Source organism: Vipera berus, assembly GCF_964194415.1.
Source record: "Vipera berus genome assembly, chromosome: 1".
Lineage (NCBI taxonomy): Eukaryota > Metazoa > Chordata > Lepidosauria > Squamata > Viperidae > Vipera > Vipera berus.
In genome coordinates, this window is record NC_138202.1 from 123,083,647 (window position 1) to 123,098,001 (window position 14,355).

General features: G+C 37.9%; 1 protein-coding gene across 1 annotated transcript; it reads right to left on the reverse strand.

Annotated features, from left to right (window-relative positions):
• Nucleotides 1-638: 638 nt before the first annotated feature.
• Nucleotides 639-11,694, reverse strand: SLC23A3 (solute carrier family 23 member 3). The gene is made up of 12 exons (XM_081334277.1): nt 11,560-11,694; nt 10,985-11,148; nt 8,938-9,038; nt 8,588-8,661; nt 6,889-7,070; nt 6,129-6,252; nt 5,637-5,784; nt 5,307-5,560; nt 4,291-4,396; nt 3,072-3,239; nt 2,237-2,332; nt 639-1,583 (listed from the first exon to the last, which is right to left on the reverse strand). The coding sequence occupies exons 1-12, from the start codon at nt 11,656-11,658 to the stop codon at nt 1,183-1,185; spliced, it is 1,917 nt and encodes a 638-aa protein (XP_081190403.1). The 5' UTR covers nt 11,659-11,694; the 3' UTR covers nt 639-1,182.
• Nucleotides 11,695-14,355: the final 2,661 nt, after the last annotated feature.

Genomic DNA, 14,355 nt, shown 5'->3' on the forward strand with positions numbered 1-14,355 from the left:
GTGGATGCGGTACATTCATCTGCTCGTTAAAAATAGGCACGAACATAGCTCCTGAATGCCTGTAGTAAAATAATACTAAAGCTCAGAACCAAAGAAGATGCAGCCTGCGCTAGTCCAGCGGTCCAAAAAGAAAGCTGTACTTTAATCTTGAAACAAAAATGGAAACATTTTAACATTTATCTGCTAACTATAATTTGCTACTTGTTTAAAAGTGCGAAATAAAGCAGAACAAAAACAAAAAATGATACCGGTAGCTACTGTCTGCCTCAACTTTACTATCTAAATCTAATGCAATTATTCTTTCTGATATTAATTCATAAACATGAGTGATTGACCAGATAAAGGGATCTTGATGAAAAACAGATCCTGATGTGAAAAGCCAAATGTTTGAAGCCATTAGAAATTGACCCCAAAATTAAACACTCACTATATTAATATACTGTAAAGTTTTCCTCTTCCCTGTTAACTTGTACAGCCACTTTTTGGATGGAAAATTCAGACAACTTCTAGATGACATTTAATAGTTGTTCATATTTTTGAAGTCCAGATCTGATAGTCTTATTGTTAATGATGCTATGTTTTGTGCTGTTATGTTTTCTATATTTTATGTATTTTAAAATATGTAAAATAAATCATTAATTACATTTTTATTGTAAAATCAGTATACATAATTGCAGTGTATAGGACCTTCAGAATTATTGGATTCTGTGACAATCTCAGCCTAAGTCAGCAAAGATTATTGTAATGTAACCTGACAGCACTGGGAGGAATATCCCTTTTCTAGATAACAGGGCAATCTGAGTGGTAATTTTTTTTCATTGAATAGTTAAAGATTCAGATACTTAAAGATGAAAGAAAAGTACAAATAAAATTCATCAAATTCATTATCCAATACAACCACTTTAATGTAATTGGGCTCTGAATTCTGGTCCACTTCAGTGTGGAGTAACTATTCGCCCAAGCGGAAAAATAAAACTTATTAATGCGAGTTGCAGAGATGGAAACAAACAAGTCTCTTAGACAAAGAAATGCTAAAGGAAGGATTTTAAAATACATGCCTAACGAAGATTGTCACATTATTTTTGTCTCCAAGGTAGTCTGCAAACAAAATGTTTGAAATTTCAAAGTAATTTATAATAGTCTTTGTAGAATATTTTTATAGGAAAAAGGATTCTTTTTAAATCAACAGAGAGGAATTATCTCATGAACCATTGGTCTACCATGCTTATGGTTCTCCAAATTCCCTTGCATAATTTTAAATTCCTTCTCTGTTTCCAGCTCTACTTCTGACTCCAGTTTCACCATTTCGCTTTTCAACAGTAGATCTGTGGTTTCTCCATCTAAATGGTGCAGTTCTTCCAGTGGATAATGATTCGTAGTCTCCTGTTTGCTTTCCTCAAGGGGACAGAGAAGACAGAAAGGAAACCCTTTACACCAGGATGGCGGCAAATGCTTTTGGGGGATTAATAGTAGTTTACATCTTTGTGCAGAATCCTCCTCCTTTCTGTGTTGAAGCAAGTTGCTTCCAGTTTCTAGATTTCGTGATGACAAAGGATTGAGTAGTCCACGTTCTTGCAGAGTACCTTGGAAAAAATGATCACATCAGTTCAAAATATCCATAAATATGTGTTGTGATTATGAGGAAATTTGATCTTTTGCTATTATGGCTCCACATCTTTTTCACTGTTGGTAAAATAATATAAACTGCATCTTTTGGCCCTCAAAGCAGTTTGCAGTGTTAAAACTGTCTAAGCCAGAAAGTGCTGTAATAAGCAAATAAAAGAAGTCCATAAGCAGCTAAGAATCAATTGTATTAAAATTTGGTAAAAAATTGTTTTGACCTGCTGCCTTTAATAGCAACAACTCGCCAACATTTTCGGAGAGAATTTTTAAGAAGAGTGACTCAACTGAGAACAGTGTATCTTACATTCTAGGCAAGTATACTTCTGTTTGAAGAATGCAACATCTCTAAAAAGCTTTGAGAAAACAACTTTCAGAATAACAATCAAAATACCAATTAGAAACGTAAAGTCGACAGTTATTCCACTAATCAATAAATATACAAAGAATTTTTAGCAATATGACTAATCCAAAATTCTTAACAGAGTAGCCATAAATACAAATATTCTTACATGCAGCAATTATTGTCCTCTGGTAGTAAGATTAAATTATGAATAATTAACATTGGAAGACCTGCCTCAATAACTCATCAGAATAAGGAAATCTGTCTCCTCACCTGAAACTGTGTTTTCTAAGAAGAAGGATAGGAATCCAGTTATAAAAGAAGGCACCATCAACAAAGAAAGCAGAAAGAGGTCTAACGGGATATAGCCTGTAGAAAGAGCATCATTATTAATTTAACAATGTCATGTCCTGATGTCTTATACATAACATTTCCCGGGAAAGCAAAGAATTAAAAATAGAAGTGGCAAAATAAAAAGGTATTTCTTTACTCACTTTTGTTCAAATAGAGCTTTTGCCTAGCAATTACATTAGAAAGGGAATTCCTAAACAGGAAAGTCTGAATAAAACCCTTATCTGCACATCTTCACACTTAGGAAGCTTCATATGGGAAAAATAACATCTTGAACAATTTATCTAAAATCATTCATTTCTGTTTCTTTTTAATTTCAATATAGCTTAATTCAGAGGCCTAGATCAAGGGACACTAAATTGTTTGAAGATTCTAACTTCTCTCATTATTATAACTTCAAAAAGAATTACTTGTAATTTAAATACTTAGTTCACACGTGCCCAAGAATGTTAGCTTGGGAAAACAACATGTTTCAGTGAATAAATTACCATTAAAAGTGATTTTATTTTTTTCTTAATTCTAATTCACTTTCAGAATGTATTAACATAGGCAGCGTGTATATGTGCTCCCCAGATATTTTGATTATTTATAACTCTTATTAATCTCAGCCAGGATTAGAAATAGACATGCTGGCTGGGAATGAAATGAGTCATTAAAATAAAACATCTGGTTTTTAAAAAATCATTGCTTTTTTATTTGTCTTCTTATAGCTCTGAGCATGCAGAAATCCTCACCCCACTCCACCCCCAGCCAGTACCTGTGGTAAGGGATCCAGGTGCCCCACACAGCCACTTTGGAACCAGAAGTCCCATGAACATGGTGAATCCCACAATGAAGATATTCCTGCCCGAATCAATATCTGTGTATTGGAAGTAGGAGACACCAGTGCCCACAGCTACACTGTATGTTACGCAAAGCACTCCTCCTGAAGACAGCATTGGTGATCAAAGATCCCCCATGAATGAAAAAAGCAGAATTCAGTTGATGTTAGGATAGAATAGAATAGTAGAATAAAGAGTAATTTTAGACGACCATCTCCCAGTGCTACCAATCAACAAGCATTCTGCAGCTTTTCCATCTTTTTCTGCTTAGCAGATTTTTTTTTGTGGTAGGAAAAAAAGGATGGAAAAATTCCAATGGCTGTTGCAAATTGTGTTACAAATGGAAATCAGTATTTATACCTCGGTTCCCATAACATCCCATAAATAAGGCACAGTGATTTTAAAAAATTGTCAGGAAGCACCCACAATCCCTGACATTTTCTGGGAATCTAGCACTGCTAAAAATGACCGTGCAGAGTCCTTGTCCACAGAAATAAAGTTCCAGAATTATCTGGTTTTTTAATTTTAATTTAGGTGTAGCAACCAAACAGAACAGGCACAGACTCCAACTGATAGTTAAGACTGCAGAAACAACCATTGCAACCAGCCTGCCTTCTATGGAAGACCTGTATATTGTGAAGGTCAGAAGAAGGGCTGAGGAGATATCTACAGACCCCCTCATACCTTGGATACAAATTGTTTCAACTCCTCCCCTCAGGATGGTGCTACGGGGCATTGCAAGCCATAACAACTAGACACTGGGACAGATTTATCCCTCGTGCCATCACTCTGCTGAACACCTAATTCTCCCAATGCTGTCTAATGTCTATGTGTATTTACCCACGTAGTATGACTGTAGCATTATTTATCTTTCTTATTATCTTTCTTACTCCCCCCTCTTATTGATATACCTATTATTGTTGTTGTTGTTGTTATTATTGTGGTTATAATTATTCTGTTGCTTTGCATGTACACTGAGAGCTTCTGCACCAGAGACAAATGCCTTGTGTGTCTAATCACACCTGGCCAAATAAAGTATTCAATTCAATTCAAAAAAGAGGCGGGACCAGTTTACCTCACTGATGTGAATAAGCAGATAGTGGTCCAAGATACCTCAATCTATGCACAGGGAGATATACAGAAAACATTTATTACCATGAATTCCAAGAGGGATGGTGGTAAGAAATCCCATGAGACGGGGAGAGAGGCCCAACACTACGCATGCCAATGCACCAATCCACACTGAACGAAATGAGGTACTCTGAATATGGGAAACAGAATGAAAGCTCCTATTAAGTTGGCCACATGGACATTACCTCACAGATCTTTCTACACACCATTAAACTAAATTAAAGTTCAGAGTAAAAGGGCTCCATTAAAGGAAGCAAACAGGAAAAAACCCTTCAGTTGCATGATAATCGCATTAGTTTGGAAACAGATTTTTGAGCACGTGTCATACTCTGTGGGAATCTTCACTTTGTACTTCTCCAGCATTTCCTACTCCCCCCAATATCTAAATGGGCCCAGATGTTCTTCCTCTTGGAGCTCAAATAGTGAAAATCCCATGATTACCTTAATTAATTGAAATCGTGCTCCCCCTTATTATTGTGAAGTTAAAAACCAGAGAGAGATTCTATATTAAACTGAGTTGAATTCCCAAAGGAAAAATGGATTATAATTAGCATCATAATAATTTAATAAAATACAGTTCATTCAATAAAGTAAGCAGTATGTACAGCTCAATGAACATGGCAAGCCCAAAGTGAAAGAAACCAAAAAGAATAAATTGTTATATGTCTATTCTTAGGAGAAAAATGTAAAGAGATAGAGTCATTATTTAGCTGAATGTTTATGTTCACATAAGATATTTAGCCATGGCTATTAAATATATTTCACTTGGGTGGGTTCACACAACACTTACCAAAGAACTGTGGCCTATAAATTGCAAACCTATAGAATCCTAAAACATTCTAAGTCACAAAAGATAAAATGTATTAAGGCTTAGCTTGTTGTATGAACCTAGCCACTATACCTCCATGTGCAAATGAAGAATATTGTAGGCTGTTCCTGAAACTGGGCTGATGTCCCCATTCTTTGAGGGCAGGTACCTACTGATTCCCATGTGAGATCTCTGCATTGAGCACTCCCACGACTCCAATCCATACTGGTACCTGAGTCAGGCTGCTGGCACAGGCGTTGGACATACTGGAGGCAGTTCCAGACATGCTTCCCAGCACAGCTGACAGGAGACTGCCAAGGCCCTCAGCACAGAGTCCTCTGTTACATGAATGCCGCAGGGGGGGTGGATTCTTTAGGGCTTTGCTGCACAGCAGGTAGCAGCCTATGGAGTTAATGCTTGCAGTAACCCCCATGGCAGCACCAATAGCAATTGCATGAGTGCTAAGCACTGGCCAGCCCTGCTCACCTGGAATAGAGAAAGGAATTGAAACCTGAAGATTAGCACAAGGGAAATGCAGAGTCTGGCTTGGCCACTCACTAACCTGGGTAGGGTATTTTGAGCCATGGGGACTGCAGAGTGCTGTTGCTGAAGTTAAGATGTTGTGTGGAAGGATGCAAATGGTCCCAAGGGATTTCAACAGGTCTAAGGATCCCACAGATAACCCAGATGCTAGAGAAGGGTAGCAGAACCTGCAGGAAACATAGAGTGAACATGAGAAGAAGAATCCTCAACAGAGAGGCTTCAATTTTCTCTCCCTGTCTGGTAATTAGGTATGATCCACCCAACTTTAACAAAGCACCATCTGATGGGCCCTACCTGGAACCACTCTAGAAATTTAAGTAGTCCCAGTCCTGCTATCCCTTAAACGGGCCTTGTAGACCTAGTTGTTTCCCCACACCCGGGATTTGGAGAGGAGAGTGAAATATATTTTGTATTAGGGATGTTGATCTCCAGGGTGTCACCTCCTTTTTATCTCCTTTATTGTATTGCCATTTGCTTTATAACTTTTAACTAATAACTCATGAATTGGTACCGAAAACATGTGCAGTGCTGGGCCACCAAATGTTATAGAAAGTCTCTTTGTTTGGCTCCACTGGCAGTGAGGCAGTCGGCAAGAAGCCAGGTGCTGGGATATCAAAACACACAGCAAGACAAGCCTGAAAAAGATGGTAGGGTAGGTGAGATTCTGTAATATACTGCCAAAGGAAGAGAGAATTCAGTCATAAACAGATCTTCCCATACAAGAGCCTTGTTCTCTTTGGTTGAAGTGAAAGACACAAACAGAAGCACCCTCACAAAATCTTTTCCCTTTTGCACAAAGAGGATATCTGGGTATTAAGGTATGCATATTTAAAATGCCTATTGTGGTATTAGAACCAACACATTTAGAGAAATGCCAACCACACACACACACAAAAAGTCAAGAATATGGGATTTTGCACATCTTGCAACTTGCATTTAAAAGTAAATGTGTATACATAAGGCATATATTCAAAGTTTTTAATCCTCTAAAGTCAGCCATTCCCTCCACAAGGTTTTGTGGAATTCAAAATTTCATTGATGAAGACTTTAAAAAAATGAGAAAAACATTGTGTTTTAAAAACATCTGAATTTCAGTTTCAGCACTGAGAAGCCCTTAATGCTCTTAAAGTTTTCTGCTGAGAAAAGCAATCGATTGGAGTACTCTTGCCACTTCTCAGAGAACCTCTGCTTGCCAGATAATGGCTGAAAAAGTATCTGATATTTGGCTGGTCTTGTGAAAAGAGTTAGGGAAAGAATATTGAAGAACCTACAGCACAGCGACTATCCAGTTCTCAGAACAGAGAAGAGCAGCAGGCTTGTAAGCTGAAAGTCCAATAACAGAAAGGCTTGGAGCCAGGACCATGGGACCACAATGATGGGCAATCCATCCACAGGCTCCAGACACTCCAAACAGCATCTGTATTAGACCAGAGACTAGTACGGCACCAGAGAGCTGGGGGAAAAGAGAGGAAAAATGGTGAAAGCTATACTGTAGTAAAGCCGGAGCAATATAAATAATACAGCACCCCTTTCCAACTTCATCAGTCCAGAAGGGTGAACTTCAGCTCCCAAAACTCTCAGTAATGGTCATATTATCTGGTGATTTCTGGGAGTATGCCCAGATTGGGCAAGCAGAGTTAGAATGCTGGTTTAGGACTGAGGGAGGCCTAAGTTTAAATCTCCACTGACTCTGAACCTCGCTGAGTGGTTTTTGGCCAGTTACACTTATTCTGACAGATTTCACAGGAAGGTGTGGGCATGGGGGGGGAGGGGAATAACAATGGCTTCTCATGATTGCTGCTCCATCTTTCTACTCCCATGCAAACAAAATAGATTAACCTCGGGGTGGGGTGGGGGTGGAGCATGACATGAAAAGAGACGAAATAGTCTAGTTTGCATGATGTCTATCTCTTTCTCCAGCAGAATTGGCCCAGAGGTTAGGGGAGCTTTCCTAGATGAGAAACTGAAGTGGATGCTGAGCAGTACTTATTAGCATTCTTAAGAAGTCTCTTTATAGTGATCCGGGTTTGGGGTAAACAAAGTATAAAAAATGGAAAAAATTAAACAATGTATTATTTTATAATCTTTCATAGATCATGGATTATTTTATTTTATTTTATTTTATTTTATTTTATTTTATTATTTTATTTTATTTTATTTTATTTTATTATTTTATTTTATTTTATTTTATTTTATTTTATTTTATTTTTTATTTTATTTTATTTTATTATTTTATTTATTTTATTTTATTATTTTATTTTATTTTATTTTATTTTATTTTATTTTATTTTATTTTATTTTATTTTATTATTTTATTTTATTTTATTTTATTTTATTTTATTTCATTATTTCTGCCCATCTCACCTACAGGGAACTCCAGATGGCTTATAACCAAATAAAAGCAACACCGTTAAACACTAAAACATGAAAATAATAGCTATTAACTTTAACATTGACTTAAATATTAACAAAATGGCAAGGAAGGAAGCAAGATGCATATGGGGATCTTATTTCAGTTCATTAAGTGCCTCCAGTATGACACCCCATCAGGGCCTTTGCCCAAGACTGGTTTTTTTGTTGCAAAAGGCTAACATAATGTTATAATTTAATAAATATTTAAAAGCAGTGCCATAAATATCTACACATCTTCTCCAAACATACAGGCTATTTGGATATTAATAAATTTCTATCTGCTAGCTTAACATCTGGGTTTTTTTTCAATATGTTGTTTGTAATCATTTGTCCTAGAACCTAGATTAAACCAAGCGGGCAACTGATGTGTACGTGATATTACCAAGCACTAAAAGCCCTGAAAGTATTATAAAATGTACTTCTGTTCACACAACAGAATTTTTCCCCTGTTCTCCTTCAATTCCCTCTTGAGCCCAACATGCTATTGTTTGGCACTCAGATATGAGTGCTATTTATCCTAGAGCCAGCCTTGCTCTCTGACAGATCAAACATACCAACCTCATGGAATAATTGCTTTGGGTTTCTTCTGTTCTCACAGTCTAGCCCAGCACATATTTCAAGAGCCTCTGTGCCTGAATGAAAAAGAAGGATATGTACATTTGTACTGGGTAGTCAAAACAAAAATGATATTAGGGAAAGGGGGAACCCCCAGAATTCAGTATCTTGTGAAAGAAATCTATAGAATTCACTGGAGAAAATTTTTTAAGTGACAGGATGGAAATCTAAGGGGGAAAAGAACAAAGTCTGAACCCAAGCAATAATTGAAAATATTAACTACAGCCCTCTGATGCCTTGTGCCTAATGATAAGTTTTTGGAGGAGTGGTAAGTGCAGTAGACCATAACTCACTGTTTTCTTTCAATGATGATTGATGAACAGGAGCCATCTGCTGGGTCAGTACCATGGCTGGGATAAGGAATTCAAAAGATGGAGCCTGCACCAGTGGCAATCTGCGGGGTTGACAAAGTCAATAAACATGGTAGAAGGACTGGTGGCAGCCTAAACAGGGGAGTTGTTATCCATATTCAAGTTAGCTTTCCAAAACCACAAAATGTCCCTTCTATATTCTGTCTAGAGTAGACTTCAAAAAACATAAGATTATAAACAGGTAAAACAAGCTGGGGAGGGGGAGCTGACAGCTGTACCTAATATTTTTACCCTAACAGAGTCACAATAGACTCTGTGGGCAAGGAGGAAAAGTTGACTGGGAATGTCAAGCGTGTTGATGGGACTGTGATTTTCCAATGATTGGAGGGGGGGGGTCTTTATCTGTCAAATGCTGTTGTTAAACCTCTTTCAGAAATGTTATACTTACAACTGCTGTAAAGAAGATCAGAACCCACTTTTTTGTATCTTTTTTCTTTCTTTTCTATTTTTTTTATTTTTTCCTTTCTAGCGCTTATAGCTTTCTCTTTGATGTCTTTCTTTTTATTAGTTTGTGTTAGCTTTTATCTTCTTTTTAAAAAACTGTTGATACAGTTATCCCCCCCAAAAGCGAGAAAGATATGCCTTTGTTTTATTGAACAATAGTCTCCCAGAATCACCTTCTGGGCACAGTCTGACAGGAGGGACCAGAACTACTGTAAAAAACATGGCTCCAAACTACCAGAGGTTGGAGCCATTCTATCAGATGTTCTAAAATATGCTATAGTTAATGGTAAAGGTAAAGGTAAAGGTTCCCCCGCACATGCGTGCTAGTCGTTTCCGACTCTAGGGGCCAGTGCTCATCTCTGTTTCAAAGCCGAAGAGCCAGCGCTTGTCCGAAGATGTCTCCGTGGTCATGTGGCCGGCATGACTAGACGCCAAAGGCGCACGCAACGCTGTTACCTTCCCACCATAGTGGTCCCTATTTTTCTACTTGCATTTTTACGTGCTTTCAAACTGCTAGGTTGGCAGAAGCTGGGACGAGTAACAGGCGCTCAACTCTGTTACACGGCACTCGGGATTCGGCCCGCCAAACTGCCAACCTTCTGATCGACAAGCTCAGCATCCTAACCCACTGAGCCACCGCATCCCCCATAGTTAATGGTAGATGATACCAAAAGCTTCTAAGAGATCCAGAAGAACTAACAAGGCCAATCTTCCTCCTATCCCATATCTAATGTAGGTCATCCATCAAGACAGCAAAACAGTTTCAATAAAATATCCTGCCTGAAATTGACTGAAATGGAACCAGAAAATCAGTTATCATTCAGGTGTATCTGGAGCTGCAGATCAGTCTTGAACTGCTTCTTGATCAATCTTTTCCTGACATTGAATATTTGAGATAGGCTTACAATTGTCTCCCAGGCTATGAGAGATTTTCTTCAGCAAAAGTCTTATTTATGTAGTACAGAATACATCCAAACTGGACACGTTGATCATCTCTTTTAATCATGGGGCCAATATTATCCTGGTTGATGGGCAAAGAGTAAACATAGTGCTTGTCTTTCAGTTATTCACACATTCTGTCCCAGTCTTGGAAAGTCACAAATTTTAAAAATCCAGAACAATAGCACAAAGGATCACAATCTGAAAGGAATAGAATGCAGCAACCAGTCTACCCTTCTTTCTCTTCAGCCTCCCACTACATCTCCCCATGCCAAAAGCTCTGCCATTGTGGATTGCCTATTTTGTTTAGTCTGTTTATTTGTCAAACTATGGGAAACTTTCCTTCTAAGACAGTATTAAACACCTTCCTCCTCCAACTATATTCCAACAGCAACCTTTTGAAGTCCGGTAGTGACTAGCCCCAAATCACCCTGTGAGATTCCCTGGCTGATTCCTCAGTCTGAGGCTCCTTGTTCATTGTCCCACATTGTCACTGAACCACCTTGGCTTTCATCCATAACTGAATCAAATGGACCCTAGAGAAGATTGTGGGAATATGTAGGAGAAGGGATTAAAACCAGCTTACCTGGTACCCAGACTACACTGAATGGCTGTGGAGATGCCACAGGCAAACAGATTGTGTGCTAGAAGTCCATCCCAAGATGGAGTCTCCTTCAGTTGCTCCCTGGGCAGTATGGCAATGAAGAGAAAGTGAAACACGCAGAGAAAAGACACTTGGACCAGGAGATGCTAGAGAGAAGGAACAAAGGGCTAAAGTAGAGAACTTACCCACCCTTTACAAAGCTAGGTTCCTTGTTCAAAAGACAGCATAGTGTTGTCCAGAAGGCTTGTCTATCTACTTCTAGAGTTGCCAGCCAATATCTTCAATCAGACCTATAATTCCTGTCCCACCCCTAGAGTAACACATCAAAGTGTAGCTCATGAATTAATAATAATAATAATCAGTTAATAATTATAACATCCCATGTATTTTGCCCTACTAACATGACCCACAATGCATACCAGGATTAATGCTGGACAACCAACATGCTGAAATCACTTTCCAATTTATCAGATACAATTTCTCACCTGCCACTACCCATTACAAGAAAGTCTGAATTCTTCTCCAGTGGATTATTACCTCCTAGTAACTCTACTCACCTGCAAAGCCAATAAGCAACTTATAGGCCAGGGAGGCCATTTGGACCCTATTTGAGCAAGGGACAGGATGTTTTGGGAAGCTCCGTTGGCTTTGCTCATGATGTGGATTTCTTTCGTTTCTTAATGTTGCACTCCTGTCTGGAAAGTGACTTAGCAACAGGATAGATTCTTTCCAGCTCCTCCTTCCTTTGGTTGTTCATTTTAACTGGCTATTTGGGTCTGAACTTCCACCTTTGGCCCTTCCAGGCCACAATTCTTCAATCCATTAGCTATTAACTTGGCTTGCCAAGTAACAGGCCTCCTGCATTGGGAGGGTAAAGACATGAATGAGCCGGGATGAAGGGAGAAGTGGAGAAAAGGAGAGAAGCATTTTTGGATATTTGCTCACTGTTCTAAAATAGGAACCATGTTAATGTATGCAGTTCATAAGTTAATGTGTTGTTCATTGTTGATTCATCATTTATGTTGAGCTAAAACTTAATGGAAGTAGAGAGAAAACGAGAAATCTCTGTGTTTACCTAATTGAGACTAATGGGCATTTTTGTGGACATTACCAATTTTCCTGGACTGGTAGTGCAGTAGGATTCAAGAAATGAGCAAGAGCTGAGGATCTGATCTTCAGCCCGAATCAGAAACTCTAATTATTGAATCACAGCAGCCTTCAAATTTATATTTCTTCCTTCAGCCCTGCAGTCTCCTTTCCACATTATTTAATATAATAAGCCTTGGTGTGATGTGATAGCTGCATTGCTATCATATGTACTTTTATCGTATGTACATTTCACAAACTACTACTTGGGCTGCACTTCCTTTTTATTTATTTTCAATATTCATATATAATACAGGATCTGTAGGGTATTTGTTTTACCAAACGTATTTTTAAAGACCAACATAAAATAAAACAAAGAAAAAGCCAGCATTAGAGAAAATGTTGGATTTGGCAATAGTATAGTTATCCATGCCTTAGTTACCGTACATTTCACTCTGACTACTGCAAGATATACTACATGAGATTATTTTTTATGTATACATAAAAGTTGCAAACGGTAGAAAATAGGGCATTTATACTGCTAACTGGTGTACAGGATCTTATGATGTCCATATTAAAAGATCCACACAATTTACCTATTCTTTTCCAAGTATTAAATTAAATTAATTTGTTAACTTGTTGGAGTCCTGAGTGGTTGAGGGTCTGCGTCTCTGAGAAATCACCTCTCTCCTTACAAATCTCTCCAGATATCTGCAGATCCCCCTTTGGAAAATTCTTCCCATCCCTGGTATTTCAGTGGTCCCTTGAATTAACACCTGCAAGGATTTTCTTGTGCATTGCTTTCAAACATTCCTTTAAAAAAAATTATACTCTTCTTCCTCCTTCCCATCAAGCACGGTATACACCCATTGACAGGCTTTTATTGTTAATAATCTTAACTTGTATTATTTATTTGGCATTTAGTATTTTAGTTGTTATCTATGAATATTCAGTAAGAAGGTGAATTGAAATTGAATAAATAAAACTTCTTGACAGATAAAAAGAACTAAGTAATATTCTAAATTGTGTCTAGTACAGTAAAGAACCAGAGTAAACACTGTATTGTATTGTATAGCTCAGTACAAATATGGGCATCTGTAGCCAAATAGAGACTTGGAAAATGCAGTTTGTGTCAAATATTGGGATGCAAACATGACGGTGGTGTTTGCGTCATCATATGTAATTTTGACATCATTGCTGTTTGCTGTGAACCTTTTTAATAAAACGTGGGAGTACACTCTTCCTAGCCAATCAAAGTTCAGCTAGAACTATTCCTCCAACTAAAGAAATTTTAATTGAGTGGCAGGTAGTGCTCTGGGATCCAGTAGATCTTTAGATCTAAGTTGAGCAAGCTCTTGATTTATTGAATGGTGCGGACATGATACTATGTCCATACATGGAGAAATGCAGCCTTACTGTAGATATCCACCCATTTTGTCACCAGGCCTGGGAACATGAATGGAGACTTCATTGTGTTGTTTCTGCCGTGGGCGGTTGGTTTTTTTTTTAATGGGTTTTTATTATATGGTAGATTTTTTAAAAAAGTTGTAAGCTGCCCAGAGCCACCTATATGTTAGCTGAGAGGTTATATAAATTTGTTTAATAAATAATAAACATTAAGAGCTAACTAGAAATATGTTGATTTTGTTGTATTAGTATTTTCCCATTTTCACTAGCTTTTGGTTCATTTCCAAGTGCAATTGAAAGTGCTCATTTCCTGAAGCCTTGAAAGATCACCTACCCTCTATATTCTTGTATCATGGCGTTCTCTAGTTGCTTCTACAAAATGAGGTGTGGTGGATAGCTATTTAACAGAATGCCGTTCCAGTGCTGGTATGTCATGCTCAAACAAGCTTGCACAACCGCTCAAGTTGATTCAAAATCCTGTCTTAGGACTTTGTTCTTTTCTGGCTACGACTCTACAGACATATGTTCTATATCACAAAGACAGCCCAGTCTTCAGAGGAGTGGTATAAATGTTCTAATATTCCCTCAAAATGCATTAGTGCAGTAAAAATTATACTGTAATGTTCTATTTTTGAATCTAGTTCAAATAATAATAAACGGTTCTACCATCAGACAAATATGCCTCACTTGTGGCTTTATAGAAGATTCGTGTGTGTGTGTGTGTGTGCGTGCGTGTTTGTGTGTTTCAGTTTTGACCCTTGGTAGCTGCCTGGAGAAGTCCCTTCAGTTTTCTTGCCAAATTTTAGAAGTGGTTTGCCACGGTCTTTTTCCTAGAGCTAAGAGAGAAAGAAAGTAACCCA